This window comes from Scatophagus argus, chromosome 23 (assembly GCF_020382885.2).
Source record: "Scatophagus argus isolate fScaArg1 chromosome 23, fScaArg1.pri, whole genome shotgun sequence".
Classification (NCBI taxonomy): domain Eukaryota; kingdom Metazoa; phylum Chordata; class Actinopteri; family Scatophagidae; genus Scatophagus; species Scatophagus argus.
The window spans coordinates 13,644,715-13,669,045 of NC_058515.1; the positions used below are offsets into that span (position 1 = coordinate 13,644,715).

The window sequence follows — 24,331 nt, forward strand, 5'->3', positions numbered from 1 at the left end:
CATTTCAGAACAAGCTCTAGATTTTCCCTTTTAAGTATCTGCTATACCTTTATGTATACCCTGGTTAAACTGTACTCCTGAGTACCTTCTTAAAACTACTGATAGAAGAAATGCAAGAGAAGCAGGTCACAGTGTATACTTGAGTAATTTATATTTAGTCTAACAGAGAGCTTGCATGCAAGAGTCAAGTGTAAACTCATTGTCCCTCACCAGTGAAGCAGCAAAGGCCTTCAGGACAGCAGGAAGAGGACCCAAACCCTTTCAAAGAGACAAGACAGCACTCAGTTTGACTTCCTGTCACTAAACGGAGCTCACATTTCTTAGTAAGAAGTGGAGAAACTAATGCAGTGACTGTATTAGAACAAAGTGTTCTTGTGTGTCAAGAATAAAGTTTTAGCTCGGTGTTAAATCGTTGACATGTAATCAGCATGTTAATGATATCGGTCGGGTGTCACAGTTGATCGCCATCAGGTGTCGTGTCGACAAACCCTCCTGTCTCACTGAAGAGACAAAAATCCAAACCTGGCGTGTTCTTAGTGATGCATCATGTTTCAGGTCCTGCTCATGTCCGTCCTGAGCAGCTGTCAGTACTTGTGTGCGCAACAGGACGCCAAGATTCAACAAAGCAAGAAGGCCTGTGTGTGAATTCACTTGTGTGTGCACAGATAACATGCTGCCTCATTTGCGCTACTGCATGCTTTTCCACAGAATCTGTTTTTATTCTAGACTTGAAGAAATATGCTATTTTATCTTTTTCTTAACTGCACTGCTCAAAGGTCTGATCCCTCCGTTAAATTCAAATGATGAACTTAAAGGGTAGATTTAAATCCCCCAGATCTCCTCCAGAGTTAATAGATCTTAAAATGTCACAAATATCTAAAATAAATACAACATTTTGGGGGAAATGCATAAAAGCTTGATTGTGTCCTGACCAGAACTGAATATCGCTGACGTAAGAGCAGGATTCACCACACGTTCATTGCTTATCTTCATTGCACTGTTATGTTGTGGTTAAGACATGGAGGGGGGGAAGCAAAGCTGAAATATTCAGCAGTAACAAAGTGCAGTTATTATGCTAACATCAGTGGCAACAATTAAAACTTTCCAGTGAAAAATGAACCACCTCATCTCCCCTCCTGCTAATGAACGAGCAGCAGGGCTCATATTAATCTCTGTCTCATTTGCACTGTTTTGCCAAGAAGAAGTCGGGGCAGGATGAAAGGCTGAGGTTAATGATGAATACCAGAGAGAGAGAAGTGAACAGAAACACCCACGGGAGAGAGCAATATCCACCGTCGCATTAGCAGCAGCCCGACGGAGAGCTGAGGGAGGGCGGAGGAAGCACGGAGAGGGATTTTAAAAATCACTAAAATGTGAGAGAACGTGAAAGGTGAGGCCTAACCGACCTCTGCGGGTGACCGTCATCCAGTTTCACCACAGCGTGATTGTCTGCTTACGTTTAGCATTAAGGCCAAGGTAATTTTCCCCAATCGTGCTGTGCTGTGTGGGCCGAGGCCGGCTCGGTTACAGACATGAGACCGTTGGACGCATGTGGGGAGGGAAACTCATTCGCACAGAGCGAGGCAGTCATTGTAAATGATTATGAAAGGTTTGCAAGTCAGGATGAGATTCAAGGGCTCGAGGCTGATTGCTTACAAGGGAGTGATTATGTAAAGACGTGCACTCACGGATGGTTACTGAGAAGTTCCTTTAAAGTGTCTCCTTTTGAAAGAAGCAATAACGCGACATTATGGTGGGGCCAGTAGCTCTTGGTGGCTCTTGGCTAAGCTTTAGATGGACTTTGACATTAAGGAACTGACTTTAGTCGGTTGGTTTGCTTTTTGCAATGGCGGCAGCGACACTGACATCCTCTCTGGATGTTAATGTCAGCCAGTGTTCAGAAGCCTCGATCATAAACCTTCGATGATGAGAAAGATGGGTGGGGACAATTTAATGACTTAAGCTAAAGCCATGTGATACTTTCAGACAAACGTACTGAGGGAATCTCAGCAGCTAAATTCCCTTTTGATGCATTCCTGTCTGAATATCCATGAAGATTAGGCAAACCTAAACATCATGAGATGCAGTTTTCACCAAGGAAACAACAGAGTCATGTGTTGTTTTTATTGCATTTACTGTTGCATAACTCCAGTGTTTACCAACGTAATGAACACACTGAAAAGAGACCTGCAGAGGTGAGAACGTATATAAAATACATCTTGGTCAAATTGTCCTCCATCGTCCCCGCACGTCTCCTGTCAGTATACATTGACGAGGTATTAATGCAGATCAGTCAGTAACTATTTTCCTTAAATGGAGTACTTGCATTTCTGTAGGAAAATACTGAAATATTGTTACAGCAGATAGAGATTTAAGTTTAATTTTTCTAAATTCTTGCCCCCAGTAAAGGCTGATAGGTTTGATGAGTTTTTGGTAGTTCGTCCTGCCCGTTAACATTGAGCTTGTCTAATACAATAGCGGTGATGCTATACGACTTTGTCAGTCGCCTGCAGTCCCTCTGTGCAACAGGCAAAAGCTCGCTGTGATTTGTTGATTTGGCAGCTGATTGATTTACACGCTGTTATGCAAAATTCCTCAGAGTTAATGCTCGTGGCTTCTAAATGGGGCTTTGATCACACAAACGCACTACATAGTTGTATTAAAAAGGCATTTTTTGTCTGATGGGGTGAACCAGTTGTGAAACAAGGACCTCTGATGTTGAGCCTGTTCGTCTGGTTCTTGTTAAGCTGTGGCTGCTGCCTGCAGTCCAGCTCATACTCACTTCTTCACCTCATTGTGCTTTTCCTGTTTTGGTATTCAGATTCTTCACTTAAAGGGAAAGTTCACCCCACAATGAAAAATCCATTCCTCGCCTTACCTGTAGTGCTGTTTATCTGTCTTGATAGTTTTGGTGTGAGCTGGAGAGTTTTGGAGATATCGGCCTGTCTGACTTCTTTTGAATGTAGAAGTAGAAAGTGACATGAAGAACCACAAATTTGTACTTAAGGTCAATACTGGCAGACCTGAAGTTCAGCCAGGAAGAAAGTATTTCTTCAATTTAAGTCACTAATTAGAAACATTGGTGTAAAAGCAGTTAGCACAACATCCATCTGTCCACTGGTGAATATCTGACAATGTTTTACTGGACTCACAATAGTTCTTTTCTATTTATTTGTCGACGTGTTGGGTGTGAGCATTTTAAATGGATTTCACAGGAGGCCAGAGCCTTGCAGTAAACAACATAGCATGAATGTGTGTGTGTGTGTATACAGTAGTACAGTAAGGGTCTTTGACAGAGCATTCATGACTTTGTGATTGTGTTGTGATCTCCTGAATTCAAGGTTCTCCTTTTCCACCTTCATTCTGAGGCTCTTGAACGCATCCCGCGGCCTTCCTTCAGCCAAAGCTCACATGGCAACACGCGTCGCGCCATTTTAGAGACAGAGAGGAAGTACATGAAGCCACAGGTATGCGCCCCCCAATCAAGAATTAAACCCTGATGTTTAATACACAAATCGAGGGCAACTCAATCTCCTCAGTACTGAACAAGCAGAAGTGTGACTGCTCATTAAATCTGAGCAGCATTCAGTGAACTGCATGACCACCGTGGGCTAACAGCAGCATTTATTTGTGCTTCACAAGGGTATTCAGAATGTGTTGCAGACAAGGACTCGGCGTTATCACAGTATGCAGAGTTTATCTGTCGGATCAGCTGGGGTTTCCTTTGTTGAAGGCTGCAGCCACAGAGAAAGCCTCGATTTGGACTTATGAACAATTGAGCAAACCACAAGAGGCATTTGCAAAGAATGGATGAACTAAAAATATCATCAAAATCATATTTTTGACAAGAGAATGTCAATAATATCTGAATTACCTCATTACACAAAATGAAGAGGGAGGTGGAACTCAGTTCAGTAAAAGTACTAATATCACAGGGTGGAAATGCTGTTAGTAAGTACAAATACTGCATTAGTGTCAAAATATATTTCTTAATAACGTATCAAGCATAGAAGTACATAGAAGTGGATTCCAGTGATTGATGCAGTGATGTGTGTGTGTCAGCTGTTTGAAGGTGACGCTCATGTTGATTACTGCTGGGCAGTTCGCTGTCTGATCATCCATATCCTGATCAGTTGATCAGATTTTGTATCTGAAATATCTAAAAGCTGTGAGGTTAAAGTACAAGTACCTCCAAACTGCCCTTAAGCTGAGCGCTCGAGTTACTGCCCATAAGACGTTTATGAGCTTTTTGGTTGCAGTTTTCTTAGTACTCAAGTGAGACGACAACCTTGAGTGTTTGGTTAATGTGTCCAAAATAAAGTTTGGATGCTAAATGTGACCATTTGCTCATCCTTTTCGACATTCACTCAACTGAAAATATTTAATGTTCCACCTCCATCAGCTTCACTGATTTTGTTAAGACGGAGCTTTGCAGGTGACGCCGTGATGTCTCGGTGGACGCTGAGACAGACTCCCGCGTGGTTTGCGAGTCACTTTTAGTAACTGAATCATCTTCTTCTTTGCCTCTTGAAGAACTTGATGGTCGGTTGATAACGGCCGCCTGTCGTCTGCTTCGGTTTGTGCCTGAATTGTTGGCTGGATGACTTGTAAACAGATAAGAGGATAAATGGTGATTGTGATTGATGGCCTGTGCTGTTTCCTCAGTTTTCAGTGCTGATCAAGAACAAATGTCTGCACTTCTTATTTTTTTCCGATGTTTATTTTATTCACCCGACCCCTTGCAGTTGATGCGAGGACAAACGCTACCTCCTAATAGCAGTAAGCTGTTATCTCATTTGAAATCTGCGTCGATTTGTCGTGGACCTGGTCTTCACTGTCCTCTGTCTCTCCTCACAAACAGGGGGACCACACGTGGGCGACCATGTTGGGTCAGAGCGTGCGGCTGCAGCCGGTGCCCATCCAGAGCCTGTCGGAGCTGGAGCGAGCCAGGCTACAGGAAGTCGCCTTGTACCACCTGGATGAGCGGGACCTGGACTTCAAGATCAGCATCCCCAGAGGTGACTTTCACAGGATACTGACGATGTTTGAGTAAAGGTTGTTTCCTCGCCTTGAGTTCAGTTTTCTTTAAAGCGTGTGTCGATTTTGGATGCACCCACGTCTGAGATTTAAAGGAATAATTCAACATTTTAGGACCTTTTTGCTGTATTTCCCAGAGTTGAATGCAAAGATTTATACTAAATTTCCTTAATGTATGAATTTAGTTTTTTGATCCAAAAGCTGAAATGCAAAAACAGCAGTTTGTGACTTTATGAGGAGTATGTGCCGTTTTGACATTTAGATTTTTCTACATATTGCACAAACAAGATTAGAGTCGGCCAGCGCCAGTCTGATTAATGGCAACAGTTGAACCTTCCTGACCCCCCAACAGCCGAAGCAGCCGCGACAGTCTGTTGATGAAGCTGAGGAGAAGAAGTGCCAGACGATGCTGCGTGATTTGTTTGTTCCCCCACGTGTCTCACTCGATATCTCCAGAACCACTCACAGGGCTTTGAGAGCAGCCTATCTCTGGGGTGCGTTCGAGAATAGCGGATAAAAGCCTTCGTGCGGCGCCTCGGATGTGTGCGGGTTATATCAGATAAAGGCAGCATGAGACAGCTGCTTCCTGTTCTGCTGCTGAATGTGAACAAATGCAACTTCTTAAGTTTTTAAGAGTCTTTTTAATAAAAACGACCGGCTGAGGAGGGTTTCCTCTTACGGCCTGAATGGATGATCAGTTGTGAGCCAAAAAGAGTTATTTATTTGGTGCTCGACGTGTTAGAGTTGCTTCTCTTACCTCTGTGCTCTGGTTTGTGTATGGCCTGGTTATCAGCTTGAATTCGTACTTCATATTATTCAGTCTGACTTTTATTGGCAGGTTTCTTTGTATCTGTAGCTGTTAACATTTCTCAGCAGCCACTTTGATGGCTGTTTTCCTCTGGCACTGGAAGATGATCCCCCACCACTCCTGTTTTCTTATCCTGCTAACAAAGTCAGATATTCTTGAAACTGGGAAAGCAGCCATCAATAACTAAAGCCACCAGGCTTTCAAAGTTTCAGCCACTGCCTCTAAAGCAGCCCTGTTTTGGAGAGATTTCCACAATAAAACGTCTAAAAAACGACTTTGTTATACGGTTTGAGTTGCGCATGTATCTCAGATGTTTCCAACTATGTTCAGACCCCGAGAAATTTAGTCTTGTTCAAGCTAACGTTTCATTTGGTCGGCTGTCGCTGTAACTTTCAGGAGAGAGTCGGAGAGAATCCGTCAAAAGTAACGTGACTAAAACTTTCAAACGTGGACGAGGTCAGTCACATTTTCCTGCTTTAGGCACCTGCATGGCGAGCTACATCAGAACCAGAACCGTGCGTTTAATTAGGAAATACCTCAACACTTTCCCTCCGCTGGTGTTTACTTGCACAGCCGCTCCTCTTCTTGCCGCTTTGAAACGTTGTTTATATGCAATCAGCTGATGCATCTGAACTCTTAGGTAGTAAATCCAGCCAATAAAGTGGGACAGTTTCACAAATAAACTGTAAATCTTTCAAACACCTCACAGGCTGCAGACTGGGAGGTTTTTCGCTCGTGTTTATTGGGGCTTGGAGGGATCGCCGAGGGCAGGAGGATCACAGGGAGGAGAGACTGATGCCCAGAAACAAACACAGCTGATTGTAGAAGTCTGTGTGTGTGTGATGGGTCTGTCAGTGAGACCAGTCAGCATGTAAGCTGCTTTTCTCAGACTCGACTGCTCTCTCCCGTGCTGTTGTTCTCTCTCAGGGTTTATTAACCCCCGACCTGCCCTAACTTGGAGACTACCCAGTCTCCAACACAAAAATCTCAACAAAAACAAAGTTTTTGTTTACACTCAGTGGGGCAAGCGTATTGTGTAACTCTGAGGCCGGACACGTATATTGAGTGAATGTCCTCCCCCTGAAAACATTTCCACAGAACACTTACAAACCCGCATTACATCCGTGTCGTCGTCTTCTTCGCTTGCTTTCGCCGGCTCATTAATGTCACGTGTGGATTGGCAGAACTGGTGTGAAACCGCACAGCCGAGGCAGTGAGCAGTTTCCCTCACAATGTGAAATGATTATGAAATGAAAATTTTAGGACTAAATCTTGGTTTAGGACTCGGGTCTCAGGGGAATTAAGTATATTAATCTCTCCTTAAGTGATGGAAACAAGCTGATGTGCTTCTCCCGTGTGACTCATTCATCCTGTGAGACTCCACTCGTCCCTGCCCTCCTCGCTTGTGGGAAGTTGTTCTTTTCTCTCTTGTTATCCTGTTCTTAGTTTTTGATATTAATCATCATGGATTGAAGGTGTGCTGTTCCTCCGTCAGGTCAGGGTTCAGGTGCACAGTGAGGGTCTGATTAAATGCTTTCAGGAGCTTGTGTTTCTGTTGTTTTTGAACCACATGCCAGGGGAAAATCAGGGATTGAAATTCCTGCAAGCAAGTTGAAATGCAGGGACTGGACTTCAGACAGGTATCCCACATTTTCCAGATGTAGCAATCTATCCGATGGACAGAATGACTCGTGATCCCCGCAAAGCTTTGAATTAGTCATTTCTAAACACCAGCTTCAGTTGCCAAAACAAGAACTTCAACCCACGTAAACCCAAGTCAGAGAGGAAGGACGTTAAACACAACAAAACACAAGTCGCCCTTTTTCCACTGGAAGTGAAGCTGTTGGGTGATGAAGCAGTGGTGGCAGGAGCTTAATCAGTCACTCAGTAAAAGCAAACACTGTTTGTTTTTTTCCTGCTATAAAACAAACAGCTGACAGTCGACTTGAGTTAAACGGGAACACAAAACAAGCACAGATGCTCCATAAAGCGCAGCAATAAAAACCAACGCTGTGGCCATGCGAACATCTGAACTTGAACGCAGCCCATCTCAGACTTGGGCTTGCCATATCACTCAGATTGGAACAATAAAAGTCTTGAGTGCAGAGTTAAACTAGAACAATGAGACGTGGATGCTGGACCGGTCTGATTCTGCTGTCTGGCTCGGAGACAAAGTTCTCAGTGAGTAAGTGTGGGAATATTTGTCCTCGGGTTTGTCCCCCAGGGCGAAGTCTCTCCCGTCCACCCAGTCCGTCACGGTCTCCGCATCACCTCCCGTCGCGTCTTTCTGTTGTTCTTTTTGCCCTCCGCTGGGTTGCACTTTGTTGACTTTTTCCATGTGTGGCGCTCTGTTTTCATACGACTCCCTCCTCTCCTTCTCTGCATCACTCACTTTTTTTGCACTCATATTTGTGGACATGCACCTGTGCATGCGTGTGTGTGTGTGTGTGTGTGTGTGTGTGTGTGTGTGTTAGTTTCATTGGCAGGGTGCAGTGGATTCTTTGTGAAACGTGTCAGTAGTTGGGAGACAGATTTGCTCTTATTTGGTGCTGTCAAGGGTTCATTCTCATGCCCCCATTCTGTGAATCGCTGCTCTACAGGGACTCCGAATGCACTCGCTCTCTCCTTCCTCTGGTCTCCTTTTCCCCTCCACTCGTTCTTGTTTTTACATGCTCTGTTTTTGTTTAAACCCCGATTTCTTATCTGTTGTAACCACAGAAGCCACAAAGTGTCCTGGTTACAGCTGAAACAAATAGTCCATCGGCAGAGAGCGACTGATCTTCCAAGAGTTTTGAGATGATTTGAGCTTGTTAATTATGACTGTTTGAATTAAGCTCAGTGTGGAATTTTACAGAATAAAACAAGGCGAAATAACTGGCAGATTGACTTGTACTGTCATGTGATCAACGTTCTGTTTTTGAAATCGAATTGCTGAAGGCAGACGGTCAGCATATGAACTTTTTTTGAACTTGTTTAATGAGAACTTGGAGTAATGTTGATCCTTTCTTTTTGTTGTCTCCATTTTCTGTCTGTGTTGCGTTAACAGTCCAGCAGTCGTCTACCACAAATATGTTCCCCCCTCGCTCCGTTTATCTGTCTCCTGATCGCCTAAAAGAACGTTTTAACCGACTGGCAACATTTACTTTATTTAAAACTGCTTGAGAAATTCAATGATGTATGCTGATGGCATTTAAATAGCCGAAAAAAGCAAATCATTTTAAATTGTTGGATTCGGCTTACTGAGCTGCAACCTTCCACGATGTTTCGCCGTCCTGCAATTCATTTAAACAATGCATTTTACCAAAACTGTAAACCAACAGCAAACAGTGATGCAGAACTGCAGGAAAATGTGTGTTATACTTGGACGTGTTCCCACTCTGTCTTGTTCTGACATCTTAGCTCTCTGTGAATATGCATTATGTAATCATAACGCACACACGCACACACTCGGACGGACATCCATTGCTTGAAGATCAGCCTTAGCTGGAGGTGGCGTGTGTGTGACGGGAGGGGCTGAGCGCTTTGGAAATAAACTTTAATTTCCTGCAGTCATGGGAATTTGACCCTTTTATCCCGACATGTACACACACACATAACTACATGCACACACACTCACATGGACACTACCTACTTTTTGTAGGAGAAATAAGAAATAAAATCTCCGTCTGTCCCAAATCCACTGGGTGGCTCGTGTGTGTGAGTCAGGGAACTCTGACTGTTCCCTAATAGGGAAAAGACCCGATGTTGAATTAGTGATTTCTAAACAACAGCTAACTAACCCAAACAATGGCTTCTTCTGCGTAAGCCCTGGTCGAGGGGGGGGGTGTCGAGCTCGTAAAACTGAGACGAAACAAACACACACCCCGTGAACTGCTGCTGCTGCAAATGCTCTCGAACGCACAGCATCGGCCACGAGCACATACTGTGGGCATGCAGTTACACGGTTACAGCATAGTCAGAGGTAAGGTCTGACAAGGTCATGGCAAAGGTCATAGCTCTCAGACTCCACTGCTGCTGCTGGACTGATGTGTGTGTGTTTCAGGAATTTACAAAAAAACAAACAAAAACAAAACAACACCCAGAGAGACGCAGGATCGCACAAAATGACAACATGAGGTAGTCTGGATCAGGTAGTCTGAGATGAATTTGTTGCTTTGCAGCCTAGTAAATCTCCTTTGTAAGTAAGTGATCTTAGTTTATCTCTGCAAGATCGTGAGACCTAAAATCTTTTTTGGTTTTAGCACAAATTTGAAACCATTTTTAGAGACTTTTTGACTGTGCACAGGGAGTACGTGTTTTCGTTTTTCATGCTCTTAAATTTAGGTTGTTGTGTTTGTTTTTTTTACCATTCCTTTAGCCTCATAGACAACCACGTACACGTACACACACACACACAGCACATACATCCCTTTGTCTTTCATGTCTGTGGCTGTGCAGCCATTGAAAGCTCTGAAGCTGTTCAAACAAACAGCGAGGTCTGGTCTGTTGAAAAGCCCCACTCGTAATAAAGGTCGTAATGAGGACGAGTGTGCGTATAAAGAAGAGATGCCTGAGTTTGTTCAGTTAAGCTTAATTTCATTTCGTTTGTGCTGACTCTTTTGTCTTTTTCTTTTTTGTTTGTTTCTTCCCCCTCAGAAATACGCAAACGGAGGAAGTCTCTGCGCAGGAAGTTTGACTCATTTTCAAAGGAAAAGAAAGAGCGAGGTGAGTTGACGCCGCAAACACGGCCATGTGTGGTTAACCATGAAAACCATGGCTGGCCACAGTCTGTCTCATTATGTCTGTCTGATTATCAGCCCGGTGTCCCTTCTGCCCACTGAAACGCCGTCCCCACCGCCGCTGACGTCCAGTGGCTTTTACCGCTAATGGTCTCACTTGAAATACTGTGTTTATAAAGCACAAGAGGCTCGGGGCTCGCAGACTGACTCACGCCGGCGTTCAGTCCGGTGAGTCAAGCTGGTGTTTCGTTGTCTCCTGCTCCTCTTATGCTTTTTGTTGCAACATGAGCTGAATCATGAAGGAACGTAAACGTCGCCGATTACTGGAATTACTCAGTCTTATTTTTATTCTCAACATGTACAGCGTAATGTCATGTCCGTTTTGGCTTATAGGTTTTTTTTTTTTAAATCCCATTATTTCATTCTCATTATTTAAAACCCAAACTAGTTGCAAAAATTTCAACACAGAACATATCTGTGAAACACTCACAGCTTCGCACGCTTTTCCCACAAGAGAAAACCTAATGTGATATCATGGGATGGCGTATGAACACCACACCGCTTTGAAAGACGTTTCACTTGATGTTTCGCAGCTTTTTATGAGTTTTAGGCGCTCAGGAAAGGATCTTTGGTGTCTTAATTACACGACTGTGACGCACTGTGACATCAGATGACACAAGAAAACCTTAAAGCAGGTGCGAGCTCATCAAGCTGTTTCTTCTGCTTTAATTCGACTGCTCTTGTTTTAATTCCCCTTCTTTAGTTTGCCTCCATCTTCACACTCCACTCCTCTGCTTTCGTTACCTTCCTCCTTCTCCTCCTCCTCTTCCTCCTCTTCTTCTTCTTCTTCTTCTTCCTCTTCCTCTAAGCCACAGAGTCACTCGTCTGCCAGTCTCTCATAAAGAGATGTTCTCTGTTCTCAGGTGATTATCGCAGCAGTGCCAGATTCGAGCCAAAACACAACACACACACACACACACACACACACATTCCCAGCCTGTCTGTGCAGCTCTTTAAATCCTGCCTCCAGCCTCTTACACACAGGGACTTAGCTGAAGCTAACCCTGCTAATCAAAACACAGAACATTGAGACCTGGCAGCACTGCTGTTTGCTCTGCCGCCCGCCTACCGAAGGTGTGACGGTTACTGGTTGAGAAATGCCAATTAAACATGAGATGGGAAGAGTTTTTGTGTGATTTTCACAGTGTTGTCACTGTAGCTGTTAGCCACAGTTTGATTTAAAGTTTGTAAGTCTTGGCGTTCGTGCTGCCGCATCCAGCCGAACACGCTTGGGCGCGACCGAGTGGATCCTTGGAGTCATTCAGACGCTGATAGGCCGTCCAGTCGGTCCTTCCTCGCTTGAGTTTTCGATCCACCTCTGGTGTCTGCGTCCTTCGCTGGCCTCCATCTTGCTCTTTTCAAACCTTATTTTTGTGGAAAAGTTTTCAGAGTTACTAAGCTTACGGTTCGCTTCTTGTTGTTGTTTCACAGGAGTTCACACAGAGGACGTCCCATATTAAATAAATTTCAGTTCACAATCTTCCATACCCCTGAGGACTTAGATTATCATCCAGCTGCTGGGGTGATGAAGGATACATGTGCAGTACTTAGTGCTACACTAAATATATCTCCTGCGGCCTTCCAGTAACAGACGGTGACCTGAGAATCAGAAATAACAAAGAGGGAAAGTCGTGAAACTCCTGAACAATGAGGCTTTAACCAGTCAGACGCACAGCTGTCTTCCTGTCTGAGGTTTAGTGTTTATTTTACTGTTATTTCACAAAATGCCCAGGGGGGAGTCAGACAAACGCTAACTGCAGTGCTGTAGCTGACTCGGTTATGTCAGCGAGTGTTTACTGCTACTGAGTGTAAAAACCAACGTGAAGTTCTAACAGATGTTTGACTTGTAACCAGAAAGACAAAAAACTTTTTTAAAAGTTTTATGTCCTTACATGAACGTCATGTCCATGTTGCAGTTTCAAAGATTTATTGTCATTACCAGAAATATAATTCTGATGGAGGATTCCTGAAATCTTTTTATTCAAAATTCTGCAGACAAGTGCAAAAGTAAAAAATGATTAAAAACAGTTCGTTGATTAACAGTTGATTTTTCACAAATCTCAGAAACCCGCGATGACTTTCTTCAACCTTTTTATAACCTGTCAGCTTTCCGTAGGCGTCGTCCAAGACTTCAAAGCTGCCACAGCAAACGTTTCTTTATTAATTCCTCAACTATCTACCATAAGCAATCAAATCATGCGGCCAAATGTCAGGAGGCGGCGGCTCGTGGCGGTCAGTTCGGCCGGGTCCTGAGGAATAAGCGTGTTTCCCGTGCAAATTCAGGAAAACATCTTCCAACCAGTTTGGGCCATCCGAGCGTCCTGGCTGGTGTTAAACATCCGCTCGAAATAATAAGGTGGAAAAATGGCAAAGGTCCATTATTCTTTTTTGATTGGAGGTAAATTACTGCTGTTGAGTCACCCAGTGGGAAACTCACGTGGAGCAGCCATGAAAGCAGACATTTTTCATCTCGCACCCCATGCTGGAACAATTACAGCACTTGACAAACGTTTATCCCGATAGTCGTCAACAAATTGCATCCAGATTGGCCTGTCGCCTCTGCAGGAACTTTTCCCTAAGAGGTATCTTTAAGAGAGATTAGGCACCAAAACTGGGTGCCCTGGTCCTGGTTTCAGTCCTGGCTCTGGGGGGGTTGGAGATTCTCTGGCATACCATGAACTGTTACTTACTGGTCAAACACAAACCACACAGTCTCTCAAATGGATATTACAGCTGCTGCTGTTTCCTAGTTTTTATTGTCATTATTTTCTATAGCTTTTGATACTTTTAGCATGTTTGTATGCAACAGTGTTACAGTAGGTATGATACCTACTCTCTGCCAGCTGAACATAGTCAGTATTTAGTTAAGTGAATAGTGAGATGTGTAAACAGCAACACTCTGTTGTGCAGATTAGCTCTTAGCTTGTCAACACTTGCAGGCTTTCAGCGTGGCTGTTAGCTCGTACCTGTGGGTAGAAGCTCATGCTAACTGGCACCTGGCCACTGACGCACCTGTCGGGGAGCTTATCTGTGAACCTGGCGCCTGATCTGATGGAGGAGGAGGTGGAGGAAAGTTTGTAGAGCGACAACGTTAGGGCCACATTTGCCTTTTGACTTCTGGAAAACAAGAGATCACCGTATCCCTCAAACTGCCCTGTCGTTTAACGTCTGAGTTTTGTGTGAAAAGCGGTGGTTCTTCTCTCTGAATATTGCATTTTGCCTTGCGTTGTGCTGTCGGTCATCCTGCGAATCACCATGCGTTCATGTTTCTGCGCACAGCCCGAGAGTTATTTCCAGCTGAGTCAATCCCGTACCTTCAAAGCTTCTCGTGGCATCCTGCCAGTCTGCCATGGCTGCCTGACCCTTCCTGACCAGGTGTGACCTACGTGCACGTGTGTTGGTCGTCCATGTGCCTCCATTCAGACTGTCCCCGTGCGATTCCGCCAATGTGGGCGTGTGAGCATAGATGCAACTTGGATTAAGCTGCTCAGTATTCCTGCTTTAACGCATGTGAACGACACATGCAGAGTGCGCTTCAATGCAGCACTGGCAGAGTTTGTTGGAACTCTGTGAGTAATGGTCGCATGATGTTTGAGAAGGTTAAATAGGTTCATTACGCTGCCAAAAACACAAATGACAAAGCAATGCTGTTATTGCTGTATTTAAGAAGGAGCTCAATTGTTTGTTTACACTTTGCTCTAATTCTTCACTTATTCCCTAATGAGTAAATAAATGAATACTTAGAGGTGCTAAGAGAGCTGCTGAACCTTGCACGGTTTATTATTTCCTGTGTGGTGCAGGATGTCGCCATACAGGCTGCCATCAGCCATGTTTCTCAGGACAATTGAAGGTAATTTTCTTATTGGGGGCGAGTTCAGTTCATGCCTTTCTACACGCCGACCTGCACAGTGTAAGAGGCTTATGGGTGAAAGACTGCGGGCAATAAAGGGTTTACTTGTGAGTCCATCAACGGTGAGCGAGCCGAGGCTGCGCAGCAGATGGATCGTTTTCGCCTTGTTTAAAAGAAAAATGTCAAAAATAATCAAAGCTAAACGACATACAGGATCTTCAAGCTCAGAATCTCGACGAGGTTTGGACATACTGACCAGAACTTTAGTACACGTCAAAAACCAAACCAAAAGCAGGTGCTTTTTCCTTGTTATCTGATAACAACCACAGCTCTACCCAGGACAACATCTTACAATGTATATATGAATAAATGAATAGATGTTGCCGCTGTATGTCTGTGTGAACCAGGGAGTCTGTTTTCATTTAAAATCAGTCCCTTGTTTCGCATCCAAACTGCTCCCAGATTGTTGCTTTGTCACTCTTTAAGCCAAACTGTGGCTTTAGTTGAGGCCCTGAGTTGGTCTCTCTCTGGTTGGATCTTTACTGAGTGCTGTGCCAGCTCGATGGCGTTCGAGATGAGCTGCTGACCATGAAAGTCGGGCGTTGACGGCGACCTCGCTCGTGTTGCGTTCGCTGCGTCGCATTAAGCCCGTATCGGTCTGAGTGTGATGTCTGGTTTGTGGCTGTGGCTGCTCTAACAGGATTACCTGTTGATCCCTGCTTACCTACTCGCTCTGTCCGTTCTGTCTATTCTTATACCACAGGAGGTCGGGGCCCGCTTCCCGCCCTCGAAGGCTCACAACATAAATCTGAGGGGTTATGAGTTGTTTGTTTGTCTAATCTTTGCTTTTGTTGTTAAATAATGGACAATTTTGCCACCACAAACGGTTATTTGTTTAAGTTGACAAGAGAAAACTTTCTGAGGTCAGTTGAGAAAGCGTCAACAAACCGTTGAAAGTGGACTTGAAATTGTTGAATTGGTGACCACCAGTCACGTATCGGTGAATGTTTGTCTCTAAATCCCTCAGTGAAGCCTCAGACATCATCTCAGACTCGTTCCTCCAGTTAACATCTTCGCAAAACATGCAGTAACGCGTGCTCTCCGCCCTCAGAATCGGCCCCCATGGCGTTCGGCATCCCGCTGTCCCAGGTCATCGCCAACGACCAGGCCTACAAGCGACGGCAGGACGCCCTGAAGGAGAGCAGGCGAGACTGTCTGGACCTGGAGGCCAGCATCCTGCGCTTCAGGGCCGAGAAGAGGCAGTTCTTCAACGGGAACAAGCCGCTGGTCAGCTCCTCGTCCATCACGGGGGGAGGTCCCGGCTCGCCGTCCGCCAACTCTGTGGCGCCGGCGCCCATCTTTGAGACCCAGAACAAACCTCTGTCGCCTACGTCTCAGGACAACACCGGCCGACAAAGGAGGGTGAGTCAGCTGTCCGACTGAACACAGCTAAACTGTAATTATCAGGTAGTAAAAATGTATGAATTTTATCAAACCTAAAAGTATTTATTCTGAATAATTCCATTAATGTTTTACAGTTTGTCATAATTTAACCGCCATATTAAGGAGCCTGTCGTGTGTTTTACATATAAAAACGTCAGATAAAGTGGAGTAAGACTTGCATGCTGTGTGGAAAGATAAAGTTATGCCAGTACTTCAACCCTTACTGCATATTGTTGTTGTACAATGTGCAGATAAGATAAAAAATTATGGGTCTGAAAATCCCCAAAAAGTGAAGCCAAAACATCTGGATGTCCCCCTGGTGGCTGGCTGCAGCACAGCTCATACGCCGCCCTCCATGTTTTCTTATATTAAGTGTTGACACTGAGTGGAGGGTGTGTGTTCAAGTGTTCCAACGATTTTGTTCCATATTTACTCCACATCAAATCAAGCTGTGGTTTTTTTGTTTTGTTTTGAGCGAGAAATTTGATCAGAAAATGAGAACTGGCGGGGTGGTGTTTGTTTCTGCAAGGTCTAGCATCATCTGGGCTGAGCCTGGTGTGTGTGTGTGTGTGTGTGTGTGTGTGTGTGTGTGTGTGTGTGTGTCCTCTGTAATGAAAGCCTCCGCAATGCAGCACGCTAATCTCTGACTGCATCTCCGGCTGTAAACATTTTCACAACACGTTCTCTTCTGTTTGTTTCCACGGTCGTGTGTTTGTGAGAAAAGTGCTGTGTTGGTGCTGTGTGGGTGTTTTTAATGTGTGTGTGTGTGTCCTCTCTACTTGAGGCCAGCACACCCTGTAATCCTCTGTACGCTGATCTGGAAACAGTTGTTACGTTAGGCCTGTAATGAGTGTCATCACGGCCTGCAGAGGACAGTAATCGAACCTGAACCGGCTATCAAATGCAGCTCGTCAGCACCAGTCACAGTTACAGCAATTAGAGCAAACGACGCAAATAATGATTAACCTAATTATTGATTAATTGTGTAATTATTTAGCCTGTAAAGTTTTTTAAAAATGCTGAAAATTTACCATCAGGGTTTTCGTTTTTTTGGCCGTTTTGTTTGTTTTGAAATATTCCAGAAGTTGGAAAAATCCCAAACGTTCTGTTTAAAGTGATGAATCGGCACAGCTCATGAACTCCTCCTCCTCCTCCATGTTAGCAGAGGGACAAACTGAAAACTCAAATTACAAGGTCAAATCATGTCTTTTTATCCCAGCTGTCTGTCGCTTTGGGTAGTTTTTATCACACTGATGTATGACGTCACCGGAACGAGGTGGTGGCACTCGTATTCGGGGTATTTTGGCTTCACTTTTCGTGCAGACGTGTCGTCCATCTTTAAATATGTCCCTTAATTTGGCTTAAAGTGCAGCTGATTGTTTTTTTGTTTGTTTTGATTGTTTTTTGCTTCAGAGTGACTCTTGTGTCCAGTCTTGTTTACAGTGAAAACTTGATGCTTTTACATCACCAGCAGGCAGAGTCTGAAGCTTCCTGTGCAGTTCTTTATATTAGCAGATGATTTCCCAGTGAGGCTTGTGAACTGTGGTGGTAACAGAAAGTGGTCGGTTTTCCCATCCGTCTGCAGCTAAATGTGACTCTGACTCAGACTCCGACGGCCGTCTGCACTGTTTACATATCTGACAACACACACACACACACACACACACGGCTGGAGATCTTCAGCTTGACTGATGAGGTGGCGGCGTTGGCACTGTGTTGCGTCCTGTGCGCTGACAGATAGCTCACACGGCGGGAGTAAAGGTTGAAATTAATGGCTGCACCAAAATGAATAGCGGAGGGGAAGAACACACGAGGAAGGAGAAGTCGCTCAGAGGACATTTTAAGTTGCTATAATCGTTCCTCTGTGCTCTCCGGCTGCAGCCATGAAGCGGGCCGGGCCTCCTTTACTTGGGCTGGGGAAGCAGATTTGATGATAAAGGGACAGTCCTCTCCAACATCAAAATTTCCTCTTACCTGTAGTCAACGAGTGAATACTGCCGTGTTGGCCACATGAACTTTATAAAGTGATAACAGGTTTTCTGTTTGCTCTGCTGCCCCCAAGTGGCCAAATGGTCAACTGCTGCCACTTTAAGTTTCTTGTAGAAGATGTTTCCTTGACTTTGGCCACTCAAGTAAAACGCAGTTACCTCAAAGCGTCCTGAGGTACTTGAGTAAAACTAGCCTCTTCAGTTGCCTCCAGCCCTGGTCACATGGCTGCCGTCTCTCCCCTGCAGGGTGGTCTGTCCGTGGACTCCATCTCCGACCTCGTGGAGAGTCAGTCCCGCCTGCTGGAGGCGCTGCAGCTCTCTCACCCGGCCGAGTTGGAGCTGAAAAAGTCGGCGGGCTCATCGGAGGGGCGGACCCAGACCAAGCTCAGTCTGAACCCCATCTACAGGCAGGTCCCTCGGGTGCTGGAGAGGTGCTGCGCTCACATCGAGACATACGGTGAGACTCGAGCTCGGCTTCAAGTGCGTTCATTTAAATCAAACGCGGAACTGATGAAGTGGTTTTGGACTATGTCTCGTGTCTCCAGGTCTTCAGACTGTGGGGATTTTCCGAGTCGGCAGCTCGAAGAAGAGAGTGAGACAGGTGAGGACTCCACCTGTCTACAGCATGTGTGTTCAGATCAGTCACTGAAGTAAAAGTACGAGTACCACACGGAGAGTTAAAGTATTATCAGGAAAAATGTACTCGTAGTGCAGTAAAGTGTTTTGCTTTTATATCTGATGTTTATTTAGCTAAAGAGGAATGTTGTCCATGGAGGGACAGTGACTCCCGCTCGACCTCAGCGGCAGCGTCAGGGTTTTGTTTGGTTTTTTGGATAAATTTAACGTTGGGTTCGCGTGTCTTCTCTGTGTGTGTGTGTGTGTGCGTGCGTGTGTGTGTGTGTGTGCGTGCGTGTGTGCGCTCCTCAGCTGCGGGACGACTTCGACATGGGGGCGGACGTCCAGCTGGACGAGGAGCACAGCGTCCATGACGTGGCGGCGCTCCTCAAAGAGTTTCTCAGAGACATACCTGATCCTCTGCTGCCCAGGGAGCTGTACCCTGCCTTCCTGCAGGCCAACCGTGAGCGCACACACACACACACACACACACACTGCAGTATCACCTGTACTGCTCAACGTAAAACCCTCCCCCTCCTCCTCCTCCTCCCCCCCCTCCTCTCTGTGCCTCCTGTAGTGCTGAGGGGAGCAGACCAGCTTCAGTACCTGCAGCACCTCCTCTACCTGCTCCCTCCCTGTAACTGTGACACGCTGCTGCGCCTCCTCAGCCTGTTGCACACCGTGCAGAGCTTCGCCCAGGACAGCATCGGGACCAACGACGAGGAGGTGAGCCGCCGAAATGATGAGGGGGTCGAGGCAGCGCATGCTGTTGCGTTGCAGGACTCGACATCTTTTAAGAAGAAGAATTAAGACCCACTTTATTGACAGTATATATATCTTTACATACACACACTGAATTTGTCTTCTGCATTTGACCCATCCTGAGTTGAACACACACATGCAACACCCTGCAAATTACACACAGTGAAACACACACAGGAGCAGTGGGCAGCATCAAGCGCCTGACGAGAAAATTGGGGGGTTAAGTGCCTTGCTCAAGGGCACATCAGCCGGCTAATGGAGGGGGGGGGCATTTGTCGCATTAATCGATCCACCACACCCAAATTTTTCCTGCCCAAATCGAACCGGTGACCCTCCGATCGCAAGCCGCGGCTGTGACTCGTACCAGGAGCTAAACGTCAGGATGTCTTTGAACAAGCTGCTCCAATTTTAAACTTTCCTTCACTTGTTTTTCGTAAGTTTCCCCATCTTTCCCATGTCGATGGTTTTTGCACGTTTTGGCTTATTATTAACTGTTTCATATCTTATATTCTAAAAGATAAAAACAATTGGAGACAAGCTGTGAGTAAACCTGCGCACTGTCGGTTTAAACAATGACAAAAAAAGACCATAAAAAACAAAAGAAATAAAAATATCACAGTAATAGTAGTACCACTGCAACTTTATAAAGTCATTAATAGTCAAAAAATACTGGAAACGACTGCTGAAGTACTTCGATACTAAACAACCTGCGGGGGCCTTTTGAGTAACTTTTCCTGCAGAGAACATGAGGGGTCACAATGAGGCTTCGGTAGGTTTTTGAGAAAACGTTGTGGCTCCTCCTCTCCATCCAGATCCCCGGCAACAAGATGACGGCTGCCAACCTGGCGGTGATCTTCGGACCCAACCTGCTGCAGAGGGAACGAGGGGCGGACGCGAGTCCTCACATCTACGCCATGGGGATTGAGGACAGCACGGCGGTCATCAACGTGACCCTGGTGCTCATACAGAACCACAGGAGGCTCTTCACGGTACGATCACGCGCTCAGCTCTCAGGTCGTGTCGCCGCAGGAAGCTGCCGTTCGTCCTGCCTGCGGACAAAGCAGGAAACGCTTGGATTTAGACGAGCGTTGAAAAGCCTCAGCGGTAGTGATTGGAAAGTATTTAACCCTCAGATCTCAACTGTTGTCATCGGGGCTTCTTTGAGGAAAAGAAAAATGTCCGTTAAGGGAGATTTTCTTGTATGTATTTCGCATCGGGATGACGAGGGAGGGAAAACGTGAATGAAAGGTGGAAAAAGTAGAAGTTTTAGGTTTTAGGTTTTCAGCTTTAGCTTGTGTTGCTCCTGCGTGCACGCAAACAAATTTTCTCAGGATGTCACTTCACTGAGCGCAGTAAAATGCAGACACGTGACCTCAGCGGTCCACTCATCCCTCTGCACTGACCCTCCAGGTTTCTGCAGAGCTGCAGCAGGAGGTCCTGATGAGTCTGATCCAGACAGACCCGGACATCATCGACTATCTGCTGCGCAGGAAGCTCAGGTGAGCACCACAGACCGTCAGTCGAGTCCCAGAAACCTCGACGGTCTTTGTCAGTGCTGATGCTGCATCCCTGTGTGCTTTCCTCACAGCGGCAGTCACCTCACGGTCGAGAGCAGCAGTGAGTCCGGGGGTCGCCGGGACACGGGGGCGTCTCTGGACTCCGTGGGAGCCTCCAGCGGGAGTTTGTCTCCGCTGGAGCCGCCGTCGCCGCTTTTCCCGCCCGACGGCAGCGGCGGCGAGGGCAGCCTGACCAGCGAGGTCTTCCTCAACGTGCTCAAGCTGAACCAGAACAGGAAGCGACAGGAGACGAGATACGGTACTGATCTGGTGGGGTCACATTTAAGACGCAGAGGTCCGTTCCTCTGTGTGTGTTCAGAGTTAATATTTATTCATGAAGGAAGGTTTGAAATTTAACACCTGAACAACTTCAACAAGCCCTCAGAGAACAGCTTGTCGATCGCATGGAGGCTGAGGAAAGATTTTAAAAACATACAGCAGCAGGAAAATCTTGTTTGTAAACAAGACTACAGACTACAGGGGCCAGTTTATTTTACCAGTTTAATGTTTTTGAGTTGGGACTTGGAGCAAACAAGAAGCAAAATGTTGATTTTTCAGGAAAAACTAAATGAAGGAACAGGAGCCTTAAGCTGTAAAATGTCCCGTCTGACTCCAGCCAGGGCATTAAGGTCATGAGTGTGAAACTTCAGGCTCCTGGGAGCTTTTTAGGCCCGTTGTAGACCCAGTGTTTTCCCACCAGGATTTTATATGTTTTCCACTGAAAACGTAATTCTGGCAGCTTGGAAAAACAGCCTTTAAACTTTTATGTTGAGAAACATAAACACTGAGGGGAGACTTTTCTCTCGTAGTCCTGGGACACACACAAACTCACTTGTCTTGTGTGCAGGGATGATAAAAGTGGCCACAGCGCCACCAGGCTGTGGCAGAGAGAAGAGAGAGTTTCATGTTTTCCCTGAGAGGAAAAGTGATTCCTGATTGTGGAAAAAAGTGCAGGTTTGAACCTTTTCCTGTCTGCTCCAGGTGAGGTCCCTCCAGGTAAATCCATCCGCCACATGCGTCAGTTCCACTCCCACCACAACCTGCTCAGCCTGGCCCAGCCCTCCTCGTCCTCCACCTCCAGGCTCCACGGTCAGGACCCGGACGCCCAGGACCGCAGGGGCCCGCTGGGCTCCGCGCTGAGCTTCACCCTGGGCGGCGGCGTTGGCGGCGGCGGCAGCTGCTCCAGTCTGAGCGGGTCCACGGAGAGCAGCATCTGGGTGAGACAGACGCCGCAGGAGGAGAGCAAACCATCGCCAGCCGCTAACTTCTGGGACTTCTTCACCGGGAAAGGGTCTGGCTCGGAGACGATGGTATGATGAAGGCCGAGAAGAGGAGGAACCTGAAGGGAAAAGCTGGCTGAAAACGTGTTACATTTACAGACGCCTCTGTTTATGTGTAAAATGAAATGTGACGTGTGTTTTCAGGATTATAAACAGGGTAACACGATTTGTTACAACGAGGCCACACGACTCCATTCGGAAAAAAATCCCAAAACCTAAATTTCATACTCGAACTTTTGACTTTAAGGGACACGTCCTGTTGCAGACGTTGGAATTTCCCACTTTCCTGGCACCTCTGGAATGCGGCGTGTGATTGGACGTGGATTTCGGATGCAGGAAGCATAAAGAAAACCAACAAATGGAGGAGATAATGTTGGATTGAAACTCAAAACTTTTACGACATGTTGGACTCGCGATGGAAAACGCTGACTTGTGGGAACAACCCGGACGGAGACATCAGTAAAAGAAGAGACTAAATAAACCCATCTGTGAGGTTACCAGGAAGTGGATGCAGTAGTGATTGTGATGTAAATAATATATTCACGGTTTTACACACTTAACCCCCATCTTCACTACTCAAAACTGTGTAACTGACCGCAGCTGCATGGACTCCTGTACCAACACTTATTTATCCGTACCGACACCATACAAGACTCCATTTGGTTTTTTGCTGTTTTTCTGTAAGCTCCAATAAGCTACATTTACTGTAAATCCAACAGACACGAGTGAAGACACTTTAGCAGCGGAAACATCAGAGCCAGAAATTAGATTCCGAGTATCGATTTGGTGGTTTTGCAGTTCGAGTCTGGATCAGCGCTGGATCCCGTAGCCACAGTTTAAACGACATTTAAATGACTTTCAACATGTGCTCCAAAGAGAAATACAGTCATTTTAATTCTGTTTAAATGGAATTAAGGCAAAAACAGTCGCCTGAAGTTTTACAACCGGAAGTTTTACATTTGGGAAAAATAAGATCATGTCTTGTTTTGTTTTTACATTTTTGGTCTTAACTCCCTGAATCAAAGCTTCTCAGACTTGGACTCATCTTGTGCTCAGTTGAAGTAATCTTGACTGCAGCCCTGGCAAAAAAGGATGCATTTATAAGACGATTTTGACCTGCAAATCACCAAATGAGTTCTTCCTGGGGTTGACTCGTAATTAATTTGCTTTTGGGGGGGTGGGGGCTCCTCCCAGCAGGGGTCTCTGTAGACCACCAGCCCAGACCTGCTTCTCCTTCCAAAATTAGTCAGAACTAACAATGCGTTCAGGTGCACAACACTGACGAGAGTACGAGGAACTGCAGTGATATGACTCCTGCTTTTACAGACCTCAGTCTTCATCCCATCCTGACATAGACCTGCCTTTATGTAATATGGATCTTCATATTTTTCTGGAACACCCCCCCCCATAATGTCTGACTTAAAGGAACAGTTCGCCTGCTTCAGTTGTTTAGGCGAATGCTGCAACATCCTATATTATCCTGATTATTTTCTACCGAGCAGATCATCTTGTCCCGGTTTTGGACCTCTGGTCTGCGTTGTACTTTCCAGTGTGAAGCAGTGAACGCTGACCACATTCACTCGGCTCATCTTTTGGCCTGATTTGTCTGTTTTTCGTTTTTTTCATTGGCTCTTTGATTATTCACGTCGAACGATTTTTCTCCGTGTGATGCATTACCTCCGTGTAACCACTAGAGGGCGACATTCACCGCGTCAGCTCCACCTTCGTCACCTCTTATGGCTTTTCCCGCCGTGCACAGTTACAGATACATGTGTTAGGTTTGGGGATAGTGCCAAACGACTAGAAACTGTGCACACGTTAAATGTTTCTGGCCTCTTTGTAGAAGAAGTCCACGTTTCCATTGTTGTACAGAGACTTTCCTGCAGCCTAACGTTGTATTTCCTCCTCTTTTGGATTCCTCGTAGGGGAAACAAAATGTATTTTGTGTTTTGTTATTTTGTTTTTTTTGGTCAGTGACACATTTTTCTATATTGTTGTAAAAAAAACCCATCATGATGTGTTGAGACCTAAAGCAGAGAATGTACCACCCAGCTGCCCAGCATTAAACGTCAGCCTGCCTCTGAGTACTTGCTTCTTGCCGGGAGAGACGAGAGACGGACGCTTCTGAGTCGGTCCACTCCGACTGCAGCGGTAACGAGGTGACCATGATGACATTTACACTGTGATGAGTTAATCGATTTAACAGTAATTAAA

General features: G+C 45.7%; 1 protein-coding gene across 8 annotated transcripts in view; it reads left to right on the top strand.

Annotated features, from left to right (window-relative positions):
- Positions 1-24,201, top strand: part of arhgap36 (Rho GTPase activating protein 36) — a 44,479-nt gene extending 20,278 nt beyond the window's left edge. For 7 of the 8 annotated variants that reach the window (XM_046380628.1, XM_046380629.1, XM_046380625.1 and 4 more), the window contains 11 exons: positions 4,862-5,018; positions 10,481-10,549; positions 15,585-15,895; positions 18,151-18,361; positions 18,450-18,505; positions 18,832-18,982; positions 19,097-19,245; positions 20,094-20,270; positions 20,692-20,780; positions 20,870-21,096; positions 21,819-24,201. In XM_046380628.1, the coding sequence (XP_046236584.1) occupies positions 4,883-5,018; positions 10,481-10,549; positions 15,585-15,895; positions 18,151-18,361; positions 18,450-18,505; positions 18,832-18,982; positions 19,097-19,245; positions 20,094-20,270; positions 20,692-20,780; positions 20,870-21,096; positions 21,819-22,153 (1,911 nt within the window). In that variant the 5' untranslated portion in view covers positions 4,862-4,882 and the 3' untranslated portion in view covers positions 22,154-24,201. Of the gene's footprint in view, positions 1-4,858; positions 5,019-10,480; positions 10,550-15,584; positions 15,896-18,150; positions 18,362-18,449; positions 18,506-18,831; positions 18,983-19,096; positions 19,246-20,093; positions 20,271-20,691; positions 20,781-20,869; positions 21,097-21,818 lie in introns of all 8 variants that reach the window. The other variant, XM_046380626.1, reaches the window with a different exon arrangement.
- The last annotated feature ends 130 nt before the right edge of the window (positions 24,202-24,331 follow it).